Below are 21,525 nucleotides of genomic sequence, written 5' to 3'. Positions count from 1 at the left end.
AGAAAGAGTGATAGTAGTAGTAGTAGGCCATAGGAGCAACCAGTAGTAATCTAATAGCCAGTAAAGGTACCCAAATGATGCAGAAATGTAATCTTTGCTGCTTTTTCAATAATGGAAACTGGCCCATTTTAATTTAGATTTTTAAAAATATATATATTAGCCTTTTCTTTCCCTTTTTGAAAGGCTGCTAATAATGCTTAGCTGTCCTTTCCCTAAAGATCTGCCATTCCTTAGCCATTATAAAATGGCTTAATGGCTCACAGAAGAGGATGAGCCATGCCAATTGTCCTTGAAGGCCATTCAGTAGCTGCTCAAGATGCTTCTTCCCAGAGCTTAGTTTGATTGTGAAAATGCAGGACTGAGCCCAGATTTAGGCTTGCTTAATAACCTAGTTTGGCACCGCTTTTACTCTTTCTGGATAAAGCCCAAATGAAGCCAAAGCAACTTGAGTTAGTCATGATGTCTACTCAGAACAGACCCATTAAAATCAGTGTGGTTTAGCTTTGTCCTGATTGCCTGAAGTGCCACTGATTTCATTTTTATACTTAATTTGTTTCCAGTCTTTCTTTCAATATGAAACCCAAAGCTGCTTGATTTCAGTGGATCTACTGTAAAGCTTATATCCAGGGCCCTCAATGCTATGTTTAAAGGGGAGCTCAGGCCTGGTAGGCAGGTCATTATGAATTTTGCATTATTACATGTATGCTTTTATAAAACAATAAAAAAAGAATACAGTGAATAACAACAGTAAGAACTAAACCATTTCACAAGGTAAAATAAAGACAATAACAAAATAATAAAGTATTCTGAAATCATTTGCAGCACAAAACCCGATGCATGGAGGAAAGGGGGAAATATGTAAGACCGTATTAGGTGAAGATACAGATAGAGATGGACATAACTAGGACACTCTTCGTTGACAGTTTCTCGGTAGATCTAACAACACAGAAGTCTTGTTAATCTCTTCTAGAGTATACATTGAATAAAAGGGAACTTGCTTCTATGAATCTATTCTAGATGGGAATAATAACCAGATTCAGGCCTAAGTAAACCTAAATTTGGATCCAGCCTATGATCTTCAGCAAAGAAAGTCAAGTTCATCCTTTCCAACGTTTTCAAGCCACCATTTCTAGGAATCACATCCTATAAGGAGCCTTATAATGAGACACCAGTGTTCATTGTCAACAGTTTCAGGGACAAGACTGGAATAGTAGAATATACACTGTATTTTTTAAAAAGCCTTTCTGATATGCTCCTCTTCCTCCTCCTTTTTCTGCGAAATATCCATAGATTTACACACCAGGCCTAAAACCGTTTATTTGGAAGCAAATTCTGTTATTCCAATAGGACTTAACTTCCACATAAATGTATTTAGGATTGAGTGCTCCTATGAGTTTACACGAGGGTTTCTCGCTTGATTAAAATAGCTCACAAGGCTTCAGATTTCAGGGACAGATTTTTATTAGAGCTTCAATTTAACATTTCATGAGGGCTTTTCTTTTTTTTAAAGGAGGGAATATTCTGGTGTGCATAATCTCCAGCGATTTCTCCAGCATGCCATGAAATTCAGGAAAAGGGAAACGGCTCCTTTAGCGCAAATCCACTACTGATTTAAACAGGCTGGTTAGTCGGATTTACAGCAGGACTTTAAACACGTTTACTTGGGAGTAAGTCCAAAGGGTTGTAATAGAAATGACTCCCAAGTTACTCATTGGGAGTATTTTTTCCTCCCTGAGGTGAAAACTACTACTGTAGGTTTTATGGATCAGGTCCCCAGTATCCACCTCAACCTAAATAACAACCCCACTTTCTTCTGCCCTGTTCTTCTCACCTATAACCAATATAATGCATTCTGACTGCCATCCTAAATGCACTTATGTAAAAACAAATAGCTCCTTTGCAGCCATGTCTGCAGCAGAAATTGATCGCATTGTGTTCAAGAGGATTTACCTCCAAGTAACGTCGAAAGGATGTTCAACTTCTAAATAACTAGCATTAAGGATGAGGATGGATTCCCCTTCCTTCCCTTTGGGAAAAAAACCCCGCTTCACTGGGTTTTATTCTTGGTTTTGCATTCATGGTTACCACGCAGTCGCCCTGTTTTTGCTACGGTAATATAAATACACAGATGTCCCACGTTTGGATGCATGCCGATTATTTATTGCCTTAATTTACCCTTAAACTGTTGGTACATTTATTTGCAAGTACAAATTGCTGTTGTATCACATTTTCCCCTTCTCTCCCCCCCCCCTTCCACCAGATGCAGCCAAAACTAGATGCATAATATCTGCTTTATAAGAGCATCTATCACGAATGAAGTTCCTTCAGCAGCGGAAATGGAAATGGACTGCAGAGCCTTGGGGTTTTCCTCGAAGGGGTGTCACTTCTATAGAAACTGCCAGATAGAAATATTCGGGTTTGTTATTTAAAAACAACATCCCGAGAAGACAGATTCTAAAGGTTTGGGTGGGTTTTTTCGAACTATATGGCCATGTTCTCAAATAACCCACCAAAACTAGGGATGCTGGCCATAAAAGCCTTCGCTTCACATTAAGGAGTTCTTTCTTTCTAAAGCATAACGTTTTCTATTGGATTTGATGTCCTATTTGTTTTATTTTGTAACTTTTCTCTCCTTACCCCCTTTGCCCAGGAAGCCTTTCTATGATTTTACACTCTTTCCTCAACCAGAAAGTAGAGAACAATACTGCCATATAAATAGCGACAAGGAGAGGCTAAGTAATATTAAACCGACCAGGTTAAGCCTGAGCTCTGCCACTTAAGGAGTCGCGACCCTCCCCACAAGCAGCCTTTGCATTGAAGTAAAAGTGCCGAACTGTTGTCCTTCTTAGAAGCTGGCTTTTTAGAAATCGCACAAAGGAGGCAGAGAAACAAAAATGACTGCAGAGAAGAGGAGGAGGAGGAGAAGGAGGAGAGGCGCACCTCTCTCCTACCCGCTTCCCACATTGCTCCTGGATAATAATCCCGCATTCAATCCCTCTCCCTTTCTGAAAATCCCTGGCAACAATAAAGGGGTTTTATGCCATCGGAAATGCAAGGTGACAGCGACGACGCGTTTCCTAGAAAGAATCCAAGAGTAAAAGCGACTTTATGCCTTAGCACGTTTCTCCTTTGAAAGCTACTTCCCTTCCCTTTCCAAACAGAGGATGCTCTGCTGCTTCAGATTGGCCCTGACTGGGATATAAATAAGGAGCTATGCTTTTCAGGAAATGGCTTTATTTACAGGTGTCTAGGAATATCTCGCTATATTTAGGGCAACTATTTCAGGGTTGAACCGGTCATTGAAAGGGGTGGCTGGATGGGTTTTACGCACGGGGACAGACGTGCTTTCGTTTTTAGGTGGGGGGGATACTTCCATATCTGACTGAGCAGCCTCTTTCCAGAAGCCATACATTTAAAAAAAAATAGGGAAAGGGAATAAACGGAAGAGGCCTAGAAATGATGTAGGGGAGCACATATTAGAAAGAGGGGCCTTGGAAGCAGTAGGGGAGATCTGCGGGTGGTTAGACCCTGGAAAGAAATTATTATGGCAATTATTTAGTTCCGAGCCATTCGTTCTCCTGTGCCATACTGTACAAAAACCTCACAATTCAGAATCCGAGATTCAAGGGAGTATCATCGAAAGCTAAGCATGGCCCTATTTCTTTGGTTATCACCAATACTCTCCCACACAATACCAGAATAGTAGACATTCTCTCTCTCTCTCTCTCTCTCTCAGTAGCTCTGTGTGTGTGTGTATGTGTGTGTCTCTCTCTCTCACACACACACACAAGCTCCTGGGTCCTTCCTCCCCTCGGACTCAGTGGATTGTTTTCTGAAAGGCGGAGCGTGGGGAGGAGGGAAGCCTGACAGCAAGAGAAGAGCTGTCTTATTAACCCTATTGCCCATCTTCTCTTTGTTTCTTTTCCTTGTTATTATTTTTTGGGAGAAAGAACCCTTCCCTTTCTCTCTCACACCCCCCCCCAAATCTGATTCATAACCTCCAAGCTTTGGAAAAGGGGGGGGGGGGGGGGTCCTTATCAGCTCTGGTGAAATGCACCAAATATGGCTGCAGGGGAGGGGAGAAAGAAAGAAAAAACCCCAGTGGCCTTTGCTGCTCTTTCCTCCGATTTCCGATCAAAGATCCCCGAGGAGAGCATCTTTTCCTCCGCCCACCTCCTCTCTCTCTCTCTCTCTCTCTCTCTCTCCCCTCCCTCCGCCTCTCCTCCCGCCGCGTGAAAGAAAGAGAGCCCTCTTCCTACGTAGTAAAGGTCAAGTCCTACAACGCACAATCCACGGTCATTACTGCACTGTGACCCATGGTGAATCGGGGAGGGAACGTCAGCCAGGGTGTCCCGTAATCAAAAACATTTGGACTTTCCCTTCAGGGGAGAGGAGGGTGGGGAGGGAGAGGAAATACTTGGGATGAGACCGTTCTCCCAGACTTTTTGTGTTTTGCCTGGACATCTCCTCTGGAACTTTAATCAAAAGGATTTGGGAGGAGGATGTGTGCTGACGGAAGGAGAGGGGTTTGGGGTTGGTGGGCGGCATCTCTTGGCTCAAGTTCGTACCCAGAAGAAGACTTCTTCTTCACCACCTGATCGTCGGGTGGTTCCAAACCCTCTGGGTTCGGGATGAGCCCACTTCGGTATGACTAGAGGGGGGGGTTTCGTTCCCCCTCCCTTCCTTAAAATCCCAGCTGATTTTGGAGCCTTGCCGTGGAGGACGGAAACCTGCTTGTCACGTCGCTCCTGGGTGCTTGGGGCGAAGAGATTTGGATCTTGGAGACTGGGGTAAGGCTATCCTCATAACCTTCGTGGACATATTCTGTAAATATGGAGGCACATCTTCATATCGTTTGTCTTGTCGCTGCTGAATGGGAAACATATTCAGGGCCACGATTTTTCCCTCCCCACCCACCCGCGTGGTGTCTTTTAAATTGTCGCTATATTTTCTTTTGTCTCTTCTCCCTCCGCCTCCTCCGTGCGTTTCTTATCACACCAGCCCTCTCCTTTCAAATATTATATACCAGTGTGTGTGTGTGTGTGTGTGTGTGTGTTGTGCGAACAGGTATTATTTTCCGAAAATATTGGAAGTACAGATCAATAAAGTAAAGATCAGATGTTCAGGTTTTGCCTCCTCTCCAAATTAGATCCCTTCTGCCCTTCTGCCGCAACGAATTGAGTTCTTCTTCCTCGAGGGCCAAGTGAAAGTATCTTTGAGATTTAAAGGGAGGGGGTTATATCTCTTAGAGGTGAATGAGGGTGTCAGTGCCATAACTCGAGGTGTATTTCTAGGATTCTGTTGGGCAATTGGATTGATTTCCTATCCACACACGTTCACCGATCTATTTTCCATGAGGTGTTTTCGAAGTCTGTGAACTAATTCATGAATACAGCCTTTAGTGAGGATATTTATCTCCGACGCCGTTTAACAGCCATCCTCCCAGTTCTCCAGTTCTACTAAATTTCCTTCATCTTTATACATTTAGAATATCAGGGATGTTCCAGCAGCACAAATTTCTAATTTTAAAATCCTCATCTTTTTTTCCTCTGGGCCTTGACTCCAGAGATGTCTTTGTGCAGATTTCCATTGCTGTCAAAGAACACCTTGAATTTATTCTAGATTATAGATTAGGTCACCTACCTGGAAATAAAGAGAAGGACAAAGGGGAGGGAGGGAAATGGCCTGGATCCTATTCTTTAGTCTCAATTAAAGTAGACCCATTGACTCAGTTGAATGGTAAACGTATATAGGCCAATCTCACTGATTAGTAAAAAGATATTAAGGAATCGTGTAACATCTTTGAAATGTGTCTCAAAGGTGCTACAGGGTTCCTTTGTTTCTTTTTGTGCTGAAACAGATTTAAAAAGCTATGAGGGGGATATAAGTAAAAGTTTTATTTATTTTATTTATTTTGATTACTTCTCATTGATTCACTGCGTCTATCTCTGGTTGGAGGGGTTAACAATAAGATTGTAGCCATTGTTTCACATGTCGGTAGGGCCCTTTCCCCCCATTTACTTTTAATTGGTCTGTTGAGATCATTACCCCAGTCATCCTAGAGAGATAATAGATTGGCACATCAAATTGATGCATCAGAGCCAATATACAAATGTACTCTGAGTCAATATACAAATATATAGTGCTATTACTCCAATATAAGCTCAGAGCACTACTATTACTGCCTCCTGTTACTCTTACTCAATCTCCCCCCACCTCTTCTCTCCATGCACACCCCAATGCTCAGTACTAATGCAGATTGTTCAGGAGATGGTTATCTGGATTCTACTATTCCGTTGCAAACTCGAAATAATTATGTGTGTGTGGAGTTGGGGTGTCTTATTATCCCCCACCCCTCCTCTTCTCCAAGGAAGCCCCTCATTCTAACTAGGGCATACTAGATCTCTCTTCTCATCATTACTGAGGAAGCCTTGGCCTAAATAATGCATAGGGAGATGGGGCAAGTCACCCCAAAAAGCTTGTCCCCCTCAGTTCAGGATCCCCACCCATCTCCCACCCCCCCCATGTATTTTGTGCCCTTTCTGTTCCTGTTCCGCAATGCAGACACATGTTCTTCAACATATATCACTCTGCCTCCAGCCAGCAATGAGGTTATTACTCCATTACAGCACAACAGTAGCTCATTTTATTCTGAGTATTACTACTGTTATTGCTTACTATTACTACCACTGTTATTGGGGCAGGAGGTGCCAACAGTGCAGAAAAATGCTTTTTTCTCTGTATATCTTCGCACTGCGCCATCAAACCAGTTATAGGCCTTCAGGCATAGGTTATGGCAAAATTAAAAGATTCAAGCTCATGTCAGCCATTTTAGGGTTCTTCTGGCCAAAAAAAGACATATCTTCCCCGCTTCTTCACCACCATAATATTCTGTTCCTCAGCCTAATCCAGAATGGGTTTACGACCTCTTATCGGGTTTTTAATCCGTGGAATAGTCTTGTTTGAACCATATTTACTCCTAATTTAATTGTAGTCAATTTTAGGAAACAGCAACCTGGGAATAAACCCTATGGAACTCAATGGGACTTACTTACTTATAAGCAGAAATATAGAGGACAAAGGTATTAATATCAAGGGGGTGTTCTTAGAGTTGAAACTTCAGTTCAGTGAAACCCTGTATAAATATGGTAATTTAAAATCTTTGAACCACAGTGCAATGGTTTGCGGTTTCCATTTTTGTCTAGTACACTAAAAGGGCCTTGTAAAGGCCAACGTAAATTGTCGGTTTCGTTATCCTGCAGCCTTTGAAAGTGTGATGATGGTATTCTGCGGGTGCTGAGTTTGCAATATATATGGAAGAACGAGAAACTTTGTGGAGTCGCTTTTCGTTTTTCAGATAATATATAATGTTTTCAAAATCTTATTGTCACTGGTGCAATTCCACGGTTGTGAAAAGCTTTTTTTTTTTTTTTTTGGCTGTTGTTCTTATTATCCTTGCTTGTCATATTATATTTTTGTGTGAATCCAAGTGAATATTCATGACATCACGTGTAAATTCAATAAGAGATCCATTTTTAAAAAATGAAATAGAGCTGCTAGTAGTGGAAGGAACGAAAAGAGGGAGGGGGGGGAATGGTCTTCCACCACGAATCGCGACAAACCAGGGCATTATCGCTTCACTAACGGGTTTGATTTTCATCCATTTCGTTGATTAACAAACTTAAGGTCAAGTTCAAGGCATCACCTGTGGCAATGCGTCTAGATAGGTCAGACCTGGAATGTTATCCTGCGGTTGTTTGCGTTGTTTAGAAAACGGACATGTTTCTAAATGTTTTTCTTAATTCTCAGTAAAAAAAAAATCAGTAAAATTAAAAATAAAAAGTTGAGGTTCCAGGGTGGGATTTCTTATCAGCTTATCATGGCAGACTCTTTATCTGAAATGCACAAGAGCAGTCTTCCCCTTTTTTGAAACAAAGAATTGGACAAAGAGTTCGGGGAGCTGGAATGAACCCTTGAGAAACATTAATGTGCTAAATGAAAGAAGAGAGATAGCCGTGCTTATTATGAACTGTTGCAATGAATATGGACGTGGTTCTGTGGATATGAATGCAATCGGTTTTGTCCATCAGTGCTTCTAGCTGGTAGGCTGAAAGTAGATCGGGATCTACAGCCTGGTCTCTGGGGTTATTTGAAGTTGATTTGTAAGGATTTCTGACTCCTAAATGTTTTAACAGTGGCATGCCACAAAATCCCACTGTTAAAATAGGGGTAAAGAAGAGTAGCTGTTTGTATAGACTTTGAGCCCGGTTCTATTCTTGTGCCTAACATAATTCCCTAAGTCCCGACGACTACGTTTAGGTCTTGCACCAAGTTCCGGTTGGTGGGATATATTTAAAAGTTGTCCAGACTGAAACCTGCCCTCCTTCAAAGACTTGCTTGCCCCACATGTACAAAAACTCCTGCATTTGTATGCACTAAATATTGCCCATATTTTCATGGGGTTGTTTGTCTGAGGCAAAACTGGTGTGAAATTGTAAGTGCAAAGTAACGTAGAAATATATGGCACTTCCTTTGGTTAACTGATTGTACAAACAATTGCGCACCCAAAACACAAATACCTTCTTTATGTTTTCTGTGCTTATACAGAGCTGCTAATACAGAGTGACGAGGTCTGTCTATGCTTACAAAAGAGCTTACTCCTGAGTAGGCTAATAGTAACTTATGCTAGAACGGAATTTATTGGCGTGTGTAGTGATGAGATGCTGAGCTTGGAGGACCAGTTCCCAATGGGTTTTACTTTCAAATGAAGACTATTAAACCTGGGAGGAGTTAGTAGGTTCATCTGTACTGTCTCATAAGTGGAATATCTGGGATATCTGAGGGAATGTTTTTATGCTTTTCTTTCTATATCTTTGTATTTGAATTCTGTTGTTACCCGCCTTGATCCTCTGGGAGAGGTGGGATACAAATGATTATTATTATTATTATCATTATTATCATTATATCAACACTAGGGAATTTTTTTCCTAATTAAACTAATAGCAATCTAACACCTTTAAGATTATTTTAATCCTAACCGCTGCCGGTGCCAAAAGGTAGTTATTTCCATTTTCGTTTGGATTTGGGGGTATAATATTATTTCCTCTTCAATACGTAAAGAATTGAAATAAATTAGCATTACAGAATGCAGGGAGGAAATACAATTTTATGTCTATAGTTTTGTATTTTCATTTTCAATGTGAATATTGGTTAAAATAGTAAGGTGAGAGTGAGCGTTTTGTTCCATCGGTTGTATCTGGAATATTGATATTCGCTATCAGGGAAATGCAGAGAAAATTACTCTTTCAAGCATGCATCGCGATAGGTAACAGTTGTAACAATTCTCCAGTTGTTTCTTTCTTCGCCATCACAAAAGGAGTGGTGTTAAATCCCCCTGATTTCAACCGGACCACCCGAGAATATTATTTCTGTTTGAATGAGTGAGCATTTAAAATACCGAATCCTTGCTGTATTTTGTCCTGTTGTTGGGTGTAAGAGTGTGTCAAACATATATATATATATATATATATATATGCACACTTTTCGAAAAAAGCCGCAAAAGGACAACGAAAAGATCAACGTGAAATAGCAAAAAAGAGCAAGGCAAAATAATAATAATAATAAGGATGAAGCAATGTTGAAAAATATTCAGTTTTAAAATACAGGTTATAAAGTGTATCTCAAGGATAAAATCCCCATCCTTATCATTCTGAGACGAAGCCATTAGAAGCAGGAGCAGTATTTTCCTATCTGGATAACTCCCACTTTAGTGAATAGAGGGGCAGAGACATACAATGATGGGACAAATCCTGCAGACTCAAACGGCGTTGAATTCAATGAAATTAACCTTCGAGTGGTAAGAGTGACAATTAAAATATTTACAGTGGGCCGAATGGCAGACTCATGTTACATATAAACCATGGTGTGATGTTATTTTATTATTATTGTTGTTATTATTTTACAAACATTGCCAAACACGATTCTACTAAAAAGCCGAGATTATCTGTAGGACTGTATAATTAAGCCTCGGAGAGATGATAATAATCTTAAGAGGCAGGAAAAGGCACTGAAAAGGCATGTTTAGTTATTATAGAGCCTCGGTTTTCGACCCCAAAGGGAAAGCACTGAATTAATTCCTTTGTGTTCCTTACAAAGATTTGAGAGACATCCTCTGCCCTTCCTAATAGAAACCCTTGCTTAATATAAGCGCCTGCGGGTAACCTTTCTGGGCTTCCTTATGCCCTCGTTTTAGATCCACTGAATCCTTGTATATAAACCGAGATCGCCATTGTGAGCCCCTGTCCTTGATCCTGACCAGTTCAAGTTTGTCTTTCAAAATGTGTGTGTGTATGTGTATGTGTGTGTGTATATATATGTGTGTGTGTGTGTGTTCTGGAGAGGGTGGTATTGAAGTGGGAGAATGGCAGCAATGGCACCGATCCTCTTCTCTCCCCTCTTCTCCTCCTTGATTTCTCCATCCAATCCTCAAATGCATTAAAGGAGCAAGATAATAAGCTAAGCATGCCTGGACTTTCAGAACAGCAGCTTTTAACAGCAGGGTCACCGCCATGACGGGCCCATTTGGAGGAGTTTAGGCGCACATTAAGCTGCCTTTCACTTAACAGCGAATAAAGCAGTGAAGTGATGCCTCTTAATTCCTAGACTAGTGGCACCCTGAAGTCTCCTCGTGAAGAATTTAATGGTATGTAGACTTTTGGCAGGAGATACGTCATACATTTGCTTTTACACACACACACACACAACACACACACACACACAGAGAGAGAGAGAGATAGAGAGAGAGAGAACACAACACACCTCACAAGCAACCTCTTCCTTGCCTCGCAAAACCAGAAATCCAGCTTCACCATCGTTGCAAACCCCTAACCAATCCCCCAAACCCGCCACCGGTAATTCACAGGAGACAGGAGGAGGCGGCTGCAGGATTTGAAGCAACTGGACTGACTTCCTTCAGGATTGTGGAAGCTTCTTGACCTCCTCCTCCTCCTCCTTTCACCCCCCCCCCCACCATCTTAATATCCCTTTGTCTGCAAGGATTAACCAGACAGGACCCTTCGGTTGCTCCGAAGGAGTGGAGGCTCCCCATGGCTCCTGGGGCTTTCCGACCTGCCCAGGGATGCCGCAGCCACTGTTCCGGAACTCCCTGCCTGGGCAATCCAGGCAAGGTTGGTTGGTGCCTCTCTTGAAAGTCTTGGTCAGCCACTTCTCCGCCGTGTCTGCGTCTCGGAGACAAGCTGAAGTTGACTGCCAAAAGTGCCATAAACCTTCTCTCCCACCCCCTTCGGTCTAGAAGTGTTTTTTGGTTCTCCTAGACACCGCCGGGTTTAATGAGGGATGGAGAAACCCCACCCCCCCCCCCCCCATCCCTCGCCCTCATGCAAGTGCAAGAAAGTTGTTTGCTAGGCCAGAAGAGGCGGAGCGAGGCTGGGGAATGGTGGCGCCTTTGTTATCACTGGGAGATTGGGGTGGGTTGGGGGGAATATCCTTGAGAGATTTCACCCTAGTTGGATGGGGGGGGGGGGAGAGGAAGGGAAAGGGACCACACATTCTTTCCCTAAGGACCAGAAGGAGAAAAAACAGGGAAGGAGGAGGGATGATGTTCAGGTATAACCTAGTTTTATTTGGGACAGAGGGAAAATAAAACGCAAAAGGCGCCCTTTAACGCCAATTAGGCATCGGGCCAACGTTGGCATATTTCTGAACCGATCCCCCCCCAACCGACCCCCAAACTGGGGAAGGAAAGAAAGAGAGGGAAAGAGAAATAAAACCATTTTATAGTCCCAAGGCAGACCCGAGCAATCTGTAAGTAGTCGTTTGATGACATGCTTATCTCTTATTTTCATCGACTCTCTTGGCAAATGCGACAAGGGAGAGAGATTAATTAATAATTTCAAGTTCAGCTCGCAAAACGTTTGAAGGCCCATAAAAGTTCTTCCAGCGATCCAAAATAAAGAGTTCATTAAAGGGATATGTCCAAAGCGTTTGATTTGTGATTGGTAACCCTTGTAAAAATAAAAAAAGAGAAAGGAGAAGAAAAGAAAAGAAAAAGAAAGACAGAAAGAAGGGGGAAAGGGGGCGACATAAAAAAAGGCGTATAAACATTAATGCTAATAAATTAGTTTACTCCACTACACAGTAATTACTAGATAATACTGATATTTACAGCTTGGTATAGTTAAATGGAACATAGAGAAAATACATAACGAGTACATCCCCCAGCCTCCAACCCTTTCAGGACCCAACATGATTAGATTTGTTATTGAGTCAGTCACGATAAGTTCAGCAATAAATAAACAAATCGATCCTGACATTTAAATCCCGTGGATCTCCAGAATAAAATAGACAGTACAACTTTAGCCTCTGGTATGTAAAAGCAGGTTTCCATTTCAAGAAGGAAGAAGAAGAAAAAAGCAGCAACAATACAGTTTGTAGGAGGCTTCCCTCCCCTCCCTGCCCTTGAAGGACGCCAGGCTTTCTTTCCATCGCTGTTCAAAGAGGCCACCTCCTCGCCACCCTTCGGACTGAAATCTGGTTTTCAGCAACGGTTTCAGAGAAAGTTGCATATGGCCTTGCCATGGTTCTTCTTCTTTCTCTTCTCCCCACCCCTAAACAACAGATTCATCAAAACCAAGTAATTTTGATACCTTTGCGTAAAGCATCAAGAAAGCATGGAAGGGAAATTTGCTTCCTGTATTTGCTCTTGTGTGGTGGTATTTACCATTTTTCTTTAGTCTTGGATAAGAGTCCATCATCATCATCATCATCATCATCATCATCATCATCACCACCACCACCACCACCACCACCACCACCACCACCACTGAATATGTTTGGCCAGAGCTGCATAGGTAACCTTCGTCAGAAATATGTCTCACTGACTTCAGTGGGTCTCATAACTCTGTAAGTTGCATTGCATATGCATCCATCCATACCTCCTTTCTGAGCAAGTAGACTGTAGTCTACTGAAGCTCATGCTCCCAACTTCTTTCTTTCAATTAGTCTCAAAGGTGCTACAAGATCTCTGTACATACTGATTCTACAGACTAACACGTCCCCTTTCCTGAGAGTCCAAAGCTTTGTCACTTCCTAAATCAGGTCTTTCTGCAGGTTATCTAGGAAGGGTTAGTCATAGTGTAATTATTAATATTTTGTTTCCATTATCAACTTCTATGTTAGCATTCTAGTCCAAATCACTACTGTTTTTCCCTTGCTTTCCAAGCAAGGGCACTTACTCCCGAGTAGCACCTTTCAAAACTCATGGAGGCGCTTAGGACTCACGCATCCTTGGTGTGGTATCTCAGCTGTTTCACTGGCATTGGGCTGGTTAATATTCCTTAACCTGATGGATTGCAATCCTAACTACGTTCTGGCATTGGAAGGAATAATGTATTAAAGCAACTGGGGTTCAAGCAAGTTGTAAGGGGGCTGTGAGGGATCTTGGCGCAGGAGTGGGGAGAGGACAAACCTAGCCAGGGAAGCATGAATAAAACGCCTACAGCGATCTTGGTAGAAACCGCCCAGGCTATTTGAGGTTAATATGTAGGAAAAGGAAGGAAGGCACTGAGCGCCTTCGGAAGTGAACCTGAAGGCGAGCCTGTCCTCCATTCACCAGGGGAAGCATACAGACCCTGGCTGCTCCTTCTCCCCGGCGATGTCTTCAGCCAAAGCCTGCAGAGTCTTCCGGAGGAACACTTCCCAAAGACCCCCATGGGTTCCTGGAGGAGCAGGAGCAGAGCAGAATGGAAGCCAGAACTGTGAGATTACAGGCTATATTCATACCGAAAAGAGGTGGGAGAGGGAAGGAGAGAGAAAGAAGGAGAGGAGGACTCTATAGGCTCTCCTGCCTCCATTCCGGAACTGATGGGCTCGAGATAGCTTGAGAGGCAGAAGGGGAGGGCGGTGGAGAAGAGAGAGGAGATGCTGAAAGAAAATGGGGCAGAAAAAGAAGGAAGGAGAGAAGGAGACCACTCATTTTTTTCTCTTTCCCCCTTTCTCTTTCCATTCCTCCCCAACCCACCCCTCCAGTGCTCCCGGCTGTCCACGAGGCACGAGTTCCATGTTAGATTTCGTGGGTTTGTAGCCAGAGGACCAAAGTGACGATCTGTTGCTTCCCTGGAGAGGGCTACAAAGGAGGGGAAGGAGAAAGGAGTGGGGTGGATGGGTGGGTGGGGTGGGGGATGGAGGGATGGAGGGAGAGAGAGCCAGAGAAAGAGAGAGAGAGAGGGCCCATACTCTCAGCTTGTCAATTTCAACATTTGGTCACGTGACCCCGCGCCTCCCTGCTAAGGATGGGGATAGATTTCCACGTCAGCTTTTACGTCTCCCAATTTTCTTACTTCGCGGATCTGCTTCAAAGAGGCAGCTGCGCTGCGAGAGAGAATCATGTTAAGCTCGGCTAATGCGGCGCGGCCGAGGTAGCCCCCCGCATGATCTCGTGATGGATTTTGATGAGCGTGTCCCTTGCTCCTCTAACATGTATCTGCCCAGTTGCACCTACTACGTGTCGGGCCCCGATTTCCCCAGCCTCCCGTCCTTCCTGCCCCAGACCCCGTCCTCTCGCCCCATGACATACTCCTACTCCTCCAACCTCCCCCAAGTCCAACCGGTCCGGGAGGTCACCTTCCGAGAGTATGCCATTGATCCCGCCAGTAAGTGGCACCCCAGGAACAACCTGCCCCACTGCTACTCCGCGGAGGAGATCATGCATAGAGACTGCTTGCCAGGCTCCAACGCCGCCGCCGCCGCCGCCGCTGCCGCCGCTGCCGAGATGTTCGGGAAAAACCCGGCTGGGGTCTACCATCCTCACCAAACCAATGGCTCCAACGCCAACGCCGGGGCTGCCGCCAACGCTTCCTCCAATTTCTATAGCACGGTGGGCAGGAACGGAGTCCTCCCCCAGGCTTTCGACCAGTTCTTTGAGACTGCTTATGGCACTGCGGAGAACCCCTCCGACTATGGAGGAGGAGGAGGAAGCACCAGCAGCAGCAACGAGAAGACCGGCGAGAAAATGCCTCCTGGAGGAAGCTCTGCTGCAGCTGCAACTTCAAGTTCGGAGGGGAATTCTTGCGGGAGGGAGGCTGGCTCCGGAGCCCCCAATGCCTCCTCTTCGGTGGGGACCCCGGCGGAGGAGAAGGAGAGGCGCCGCAGGGCGGAGAGCACCAGCAGCAGCCCGGCTTCGTCCTCCGGCAACACTGAGGAGAAATCCAGCAGCTCCAGTACGTATAAAAAAGGCAGAGCCCTGCTGCTCTTTTTTCTTTTTCCTTTTTATATATATATATTTTTTTATTATGAACCGGGCTTTGGAAATCTTAGGCGCACCGCCGCTGTTAAATTTTTATATGCTGTTTTATAAGCAGGGGGAAGGTTTATGAAGGGCCTTTTAGATTTCCCCCAACAAAACTTTGTTATAAAAAAAAGAAAAGAAAGGCGAGAGATCACGTGGCGAGGGCTGAAATTGGCCGTGAAAGACCCACCGGCCCAATGGAGGCCCTTTTTTAAAACAAAAAAGCAAAACTACCCCCCCACACACAAAAAAGGGGCTTTTTTTCACCCCTTCTTTTAAATCATAAAAGAAGAAGAAAAGAATAAAGGAGGTGGAAAATAGGAAGGGAGGGGCACTCCTCTGTAGCCAAAGCCTCGAAAAATATAATAATGCACGTTTTGAGCCTGTAAATTTGCCCAAAAGGGGATTCCAGAGCCTTTTGATATCCATGTAATCCTCTGACTTTTTTATTATTTATTTTTTGTTTTATAAAAGCCATGTGTTGCCCCAGAAGTCTAGTTAGAGGCTGGATTCAAAGCCATCCCAGGTTTTTCTTTTCTTTTCTTTTCTTAACGATTGCAAGGGAAGAGTGTTAAACAGATAAAGTAGCCGCCTGCACTGCTAGCAATATATTAAAGGCAACAAATTAACCTAAAGCTGGCCTTTTTGTCCAAAGGAAGCCATTTTCCTAAAACACTATTGGTAATTACGTGTTGCTTTCTGCCCAACAGTTTGTTACTTTAAGTTGTTATTGGATCTTTCACAGACTTTTTTTTTTTAATGTTTCGCTTTCCAAATCACCTTCCAGGGGGGAAAAAGGCTATGGAAAAAATATATTATAATGAACTCTAGAAGGACAAATAGATGGATTAATAATACTATTTTTTAAAAAATTATTTCAATAGTGAATGTTCTTTTTAAATCCTGTAAAATGTAAGGAAGCGTAAAATACTGCTTTAAGAAGATGAAAAAGCCAATAAGGCTCTGGCAGAAAAGAGAGCAATTTGGGGAGATGTTTAAAGCGATGGCATCCTTATTTTAAAACAAAATTGCATAAATAAGCCATAAATAAGCCATAATGACCTGGTGGTTATCATAGGGGCTGGTCTACTGTTTGTAAATGAAGAGAAATGCCATCCAAAAGCAAAACCAAGTTTAAGATTAACAACAGGGTCAGTGTACAGGAAGGAGGTTTTCCTCCAAATGTCTTTTATGGCGGAGGGGGGATATAAAATTCCCTGGGTTTTTGTGAAGGCTGGACTGCAGAACTCGGCTGAAAAGGCTCAGACTAGGTTACAAGGTGCTTATAGCATGGTCTTTCCAAACTTCATGCACACACCCCCTTTTTCCTGGGAGGAGGCTCCTTTGCAGGGTGCATCTCTAGTCTAGACATTGCCCTTTGCTCGGTTCCCCAAACAGCAAAGGCTGCAATCCTGAATTGCTATGAGTAAGAGACACACAATTCATCTGGTGGGGCTGGGAGGGTGGTATTTACCTTTCAATGAGGTACGCCTGAAATGGCATGAGAAAGGTCCAATCTTAAACCCATTTCCTGGGGAGCCAAATCCTCATTGTACTCTGTAATATTCCTGTCTGGGTGAACTTGCACATGGGTTGTTGCTGCAGGCTGGTTGTTTGAAGTGATGCTCCAGCATGAAGCATCATGTCTGGCATATTACAAGCAAGCCATTTCCCTAGATTATATATCTCAAATATATATATATATAGTTGAGTAGTAGGAGAGAATCTCGCTATTATATAGCCATGGAGTGGTAAGGCAAGCATTTCTTTTTAATACACACACACACACACACACACACACACACACACGAATACCTTCTTGATTAAATATTAACCCAGCCATATCTGATTCCAGACTTAATGGCTTCTGCCTTTCTATTATTATTATTATTATTATTATTATTATTATTTTCATTCCGCAGGTGGACAACGCACCCGTAAAAAGAGATGCCCCTACACCAAATATCAGATTAGAGAATTAGAAAGGGAGTTCTTCTTCAGCGTCTATATAAACAAAGAGAAACGCCTCCAGCTTTCGCGAATGCTCAACTTGACCGACCGTCAAGTAAAAATATGGTTCCAAAACAGAAGGATGAAAGAGAAAAAAATTAACAGGGACCGGTTGCAATATTACTCAGCTAATCCACTGCTCTAAAAAGAAGAAGAAGGAAAATATGGGGTGGGGGAGACGGAAAAAGAAAAAAGGAAAACAAAAGGACTAAACGACGCTAAAACTTGTAGCGGGGTTTTTTTCCAAGTTGAGATTAAATCCTGATCTCGCCCTTGACAAGGTCAAGCCACAGGGTTACCTAAAAGAAGGAGGTGTGCGAAGGGATGGAGGAGGACGCCGAAAAACTAAAATTTCTTTCCCGCTCAGCCCTCTCTCCAAAATCTAAACCATCGGAGTTATTTCTCCTTACCCCAACCCTGAAAATCCCTTTTATTTTCTTTTAAAACTTCACCTAAAACCCTTTAGGCATATCAACTGGAATCGGTTTATACCTTGGATTCACATGCTTTCCAAACAGGCCTCCCAAATCTTTTGCTCTGAGGGTCACCTCTGCAACTCCTTCCAACAGTGGATTCTTACATGTGAAGGACACACATTGGTTTTAAACTACATTACCTTGGGTCTTCTTCCCTTCTTTACTGTGGGACACTGGTTGGAAAGCTACAGATGGCAACATACAAGCATGAGGACTACTACTGCAAAGGAGACCTTTAGCCATCCCCTTCCCCTTCGCAACACAGCTGCTGGCCTTTCATCCTGTCCTCCTAGATGACCCACTTTCTTCCACAAAGAAGGTTTACTCATTAAAATCAAAACACTTTAAAGGTGAAAAATACTTATCCCTTTGCAAGGCCAATCATAAATGTCAGTACTGTAGAACTGTAGTGTTGTGTCTCACTATACGATGTTAGGGAGTTAGGCCTATTTCCTTTTAAAAGGATTTCAGGTATTAATTTGCCATTTATGGTAAAGGAACAATCACCGAAGAAGAAGCAACAACAATTAGCCAGTTGATTAAAGTTTTGCTCCCTCCCTCCCCAGTGAATGATAAAAGTAGAAAAGTAGTGGGATCTCTTTGAAGACAAATCAAGATGCCCAAATTTAAAGGTTTAAAGTACAAACACATTACGAAAACAGGACTTTTAAAAGCATGGGGGAGAGAAGGGAAAGGAGATAGACTAATCTAATAGTTCCCAAGTTTTTTTAGTGTTGTTTTTTTAAACCAGCAAAGTTAAAGGTTCTGGCTTCTGTCTCGCAAACTTTCTTCAGGAAATACCTGCGGAGAAGGACAGTTTTTGGCAAATACCACACAACACTTAATTGGACCTTTGGATGTGTGCAATGCACTGAGATCAGATCATTAAAATCACTAGCATTTCCTTAGAAGGCCAACCAGAAGGCAAACAATGTAAATAGGCCGAGTTTGTTTTCATATCTTGTTGTCCACTTTTAGTGTCGTCAATCCTACTTAAGCCGCTCAGGCGGCAGAATCAAAGAATGGAGAAGAGTTCCTTGGAGTTATTTTAAATATATATATAAAGAAGTATATATTCCCTGCAGGAACCAAAGTGAATGAGAGGGGAGAGAGAAAGAGAAACACGATTTAAAAAAGAAAGAACTATTTAAAATTCTATATCAGTTTACAAGGGAGATGTGTTTTATTGTAAAGGTCACTCGCTGTTGAGAATATCTGAATGTATATTTCATACAAGAGTAGTGTTTTACAAGACTTGTACATTTTAAAATGATGTTTTTGTTGTTATACTTTTTTAAAAGAAACGTTGTTGTTTTTGTTTTTTTTGTAAAGATGTCAATTTTCCTTTTTTATTTTATTTTTTAACGTGCGGGACTTGAATGTTGTTTTTTAAAACCACCAGCTTCCGAAAGGGACGCGAGATTTCTTTACACGATGATTCACACGAAACGCAATACCTTTATATCCCGTCACTGTCTGAAATATGTATCGTCATATATGTATATACTGCTTTCTTTTAATATGCGGGCGTCTTTTTTGTTGCATGTGTTCAGTGGAACGTCACACACCGAAGAAGAAAATAAACATGTGGGAAATTTTTTAAAAGTTATTCTTATCTTTATGTTACATTCATGAGTATTACGTGATCTGGGGAGAGGGTTTGAATCCTGACTTCTTAATGGGGTGATTTGGATAGAAATCCCATTCACCTATTGTTCCTGCTCAGGTCTTGATGAGCCAGTGCAACATGTTAGGAATGTGTGAATGCGTAGGAGGGTTTCCAACTAGGAGGAGGCCAGGTTTGACCAGAGAAGGAAAATCGCTCCTTCAAGTAATGGGAGGTTATAGGCTTTATGCTTTTGTTCACAGACCCAAAACACATTAGAGAAGCTCAGGTGCCCATGTTTCTTTCAGACACCATATGTCACCACAATACTATTCCAAACCTAAGGAGGAGTGTTTGTGGCACAATTTGATTGCCAACACAGGAATTGTGGCCAGGCTGAAGTATATTGGTTGAGGCATGTTGCTGCCTATGAGTAACTCTTAGGGAAAGGGTTTTCTATAAAGGGCAGGAATGGAGGTGTAGAGTTGGCCTTTGTCTCTGGAGAGTGAAACTGGGGTGATGTTGGTGTTGCTTTTTGTTTTAAAGGAAAAAATAAATACTAACCAAGAGCTTTCTAAGGATGGGGCACTAGGCTGAGTTCTCTTTTCTTTCCTTTTTCCTTTCACCTCCTTATTTTTAATCAGAAAAGAAAGTAAGGCACCATTTTTCCTCTATTGTTTATTGGCTTTGAACTTCCGTATTGCTTTGGACATCACCCATAACCTTGAGGTGAAGGGCTAACCGGCTCTGGCCTTTTGCTGGCAACCCCCCGCTTACCCAGACAGCGTCTGGTCAAAGGAAATGGAGGGAAATGGCGGGGGCCAGAGAGAGGGAGGGAGAGAAGCCATGGCTTACTTGTTTGTTTATTTTGCTGGCATGCTACAAAGGAATGCGAGACTCTTAAAAGGGAGAGATAGAAAGATAGATGGAGAGAGGCAGACAGACCAGCACCGAAGAAAAGGCGGGTGGTCATAAACGTTCAGCTGGCCACTTCCTTTGCTAGTTAAAAATTAACTGGTTATTCAGGGCTAGCCTGAGTCATGGCGTTTCTCCAGTTTGTGGAGGGGCTGCTGCTGGTGGTGATTTGCTGGCCCCATTTCCCCCCCTTTTAAAAAGAAGCACATCCCCTGTGAGTGAGTGAGTGAGTGAGTGGGACAATGGGGTCATAAAAATGCCCAAGACTTTGCCCATTTGCATGGGGAGGGGGAGCAGGACTATAAACGAGGAGGAAGGTTTCAGCCTTCCCTTAGCTGGGGAGCATGGCTCAGTGCGGGGCAAATAGTCGGGACTAGTAGCCCTCCTTTCTGCCTCGAAACCAGGCCTGTAGAAATGTTGGTCGGCCGGGTTGCCCTGCTGAGCCACGCGATTGCCACAAGATGGCGCTATTCAGATCAATGTCAAAGCCGCAGTGCCAGAGAGGGGGAGAATTTGGGGGGGGGGGGAGCGAAATCTTGGCCTTTGTTCCTTTCACGTTTCTATGAGCCGCACATTATATTATTTCACTTTCCACGGCCAGTTTGCAAAAGGTAAGGAGGTGAAGCTGTTGCTTCACTTCTTCTTCCAGGAGAAGTGAAAGCCTGAACGGGGACTTAATCAGAAAGGTACTCTGCTGCTTCGGACTGAGAACACGCCAGCGGGTGAGTATTCCCTTCGAGTAAAAGTTTGGGCATGAAAGAGGAAGGCGCCGATACCCAGATCCGGTTGGAGTGACCCTTTAAGTTTACTTGGCCCCTAATCAAGCTTTTATGTATGCTCCCTTTCTCAATTCCTTCCCACCACACACCCAGAAAGAAAGAAAGAAACTTTTTCTGTGACCCCTTCAAGGTGTGATGTCTTTGTGAAAGACAAGGGCGAGCTATTGCTTGTATTGTTGTAACTTCTAAGTTTGGACATGAGCTCTGAACAGAAACAGAGAAAACCTTTCAGGTAGACTTTTTCTTTTGTGGGTTTTTCGGGGAATGTGGCCATGTTCTAGAAGATTTTCTTCCTGACGTTTCTCCAGCATCTGTGGCTGGCATCTTCAGAGAAATGCTGGTGAAACCTTAGGAATAAACTCTTCTAGAACATGGCCACATAGCCCAAAAAACCCACAAAAAAACTATGGATGCTGGCCATGAAAGCCTTCGACT

At 43.1% G+C, this 21,525-nt stretch overlaps 1 protein-coding gene across 1 annotated transcript; it reads left to right on the top strand.

Annotated features, from left to right (window-relative positions):
• Nucleotides 1–14,268: 14,268 nt before the first annotated feature.
• On the top strand, nt 14,269–17,589 carry HOXA11 (homeobox A11). The gene is made up of 2 exons (XM_042471175.1): nt 14,269–15,236; nt 17,227–17,589. Exons 1-2 carry the CDS (start codon nt 14,420–14,422, stop codon nt 17,457–17,459), a joined length of 1,050 nt encoding a protein of 349 aa, XP_042327109.1. The 5' UTR covers nt 14,269–14,419; the 3' UTR covers nt 17,460–17,589.
• Nucleotides 17,590–21,525: the final 3,936 nt, after the last annotated feature.

The sequence above is a fragment of the Sceloporus undulatus genome, chromosome 6, assembly GCF_019175285.1.
Source record: "Sceloporus undulatus isolate JIND9_A2432 ecotype Alabama chromosome 6, SceUnd_v1.1, whole genome shotgun sequence".
In the NCBI taxonomy this organism is placed as follows: Eukaryota; Metazoa; Chordata; class Lepidosauria; order Squamata; family Phrynosomatidae; genus Sceloporus; species Sceloporus undulatus.
Note: the sequence above shows the minus strand (reverse complement) of the source record. Positions and strands in the feature narration are given on the sequence as shown.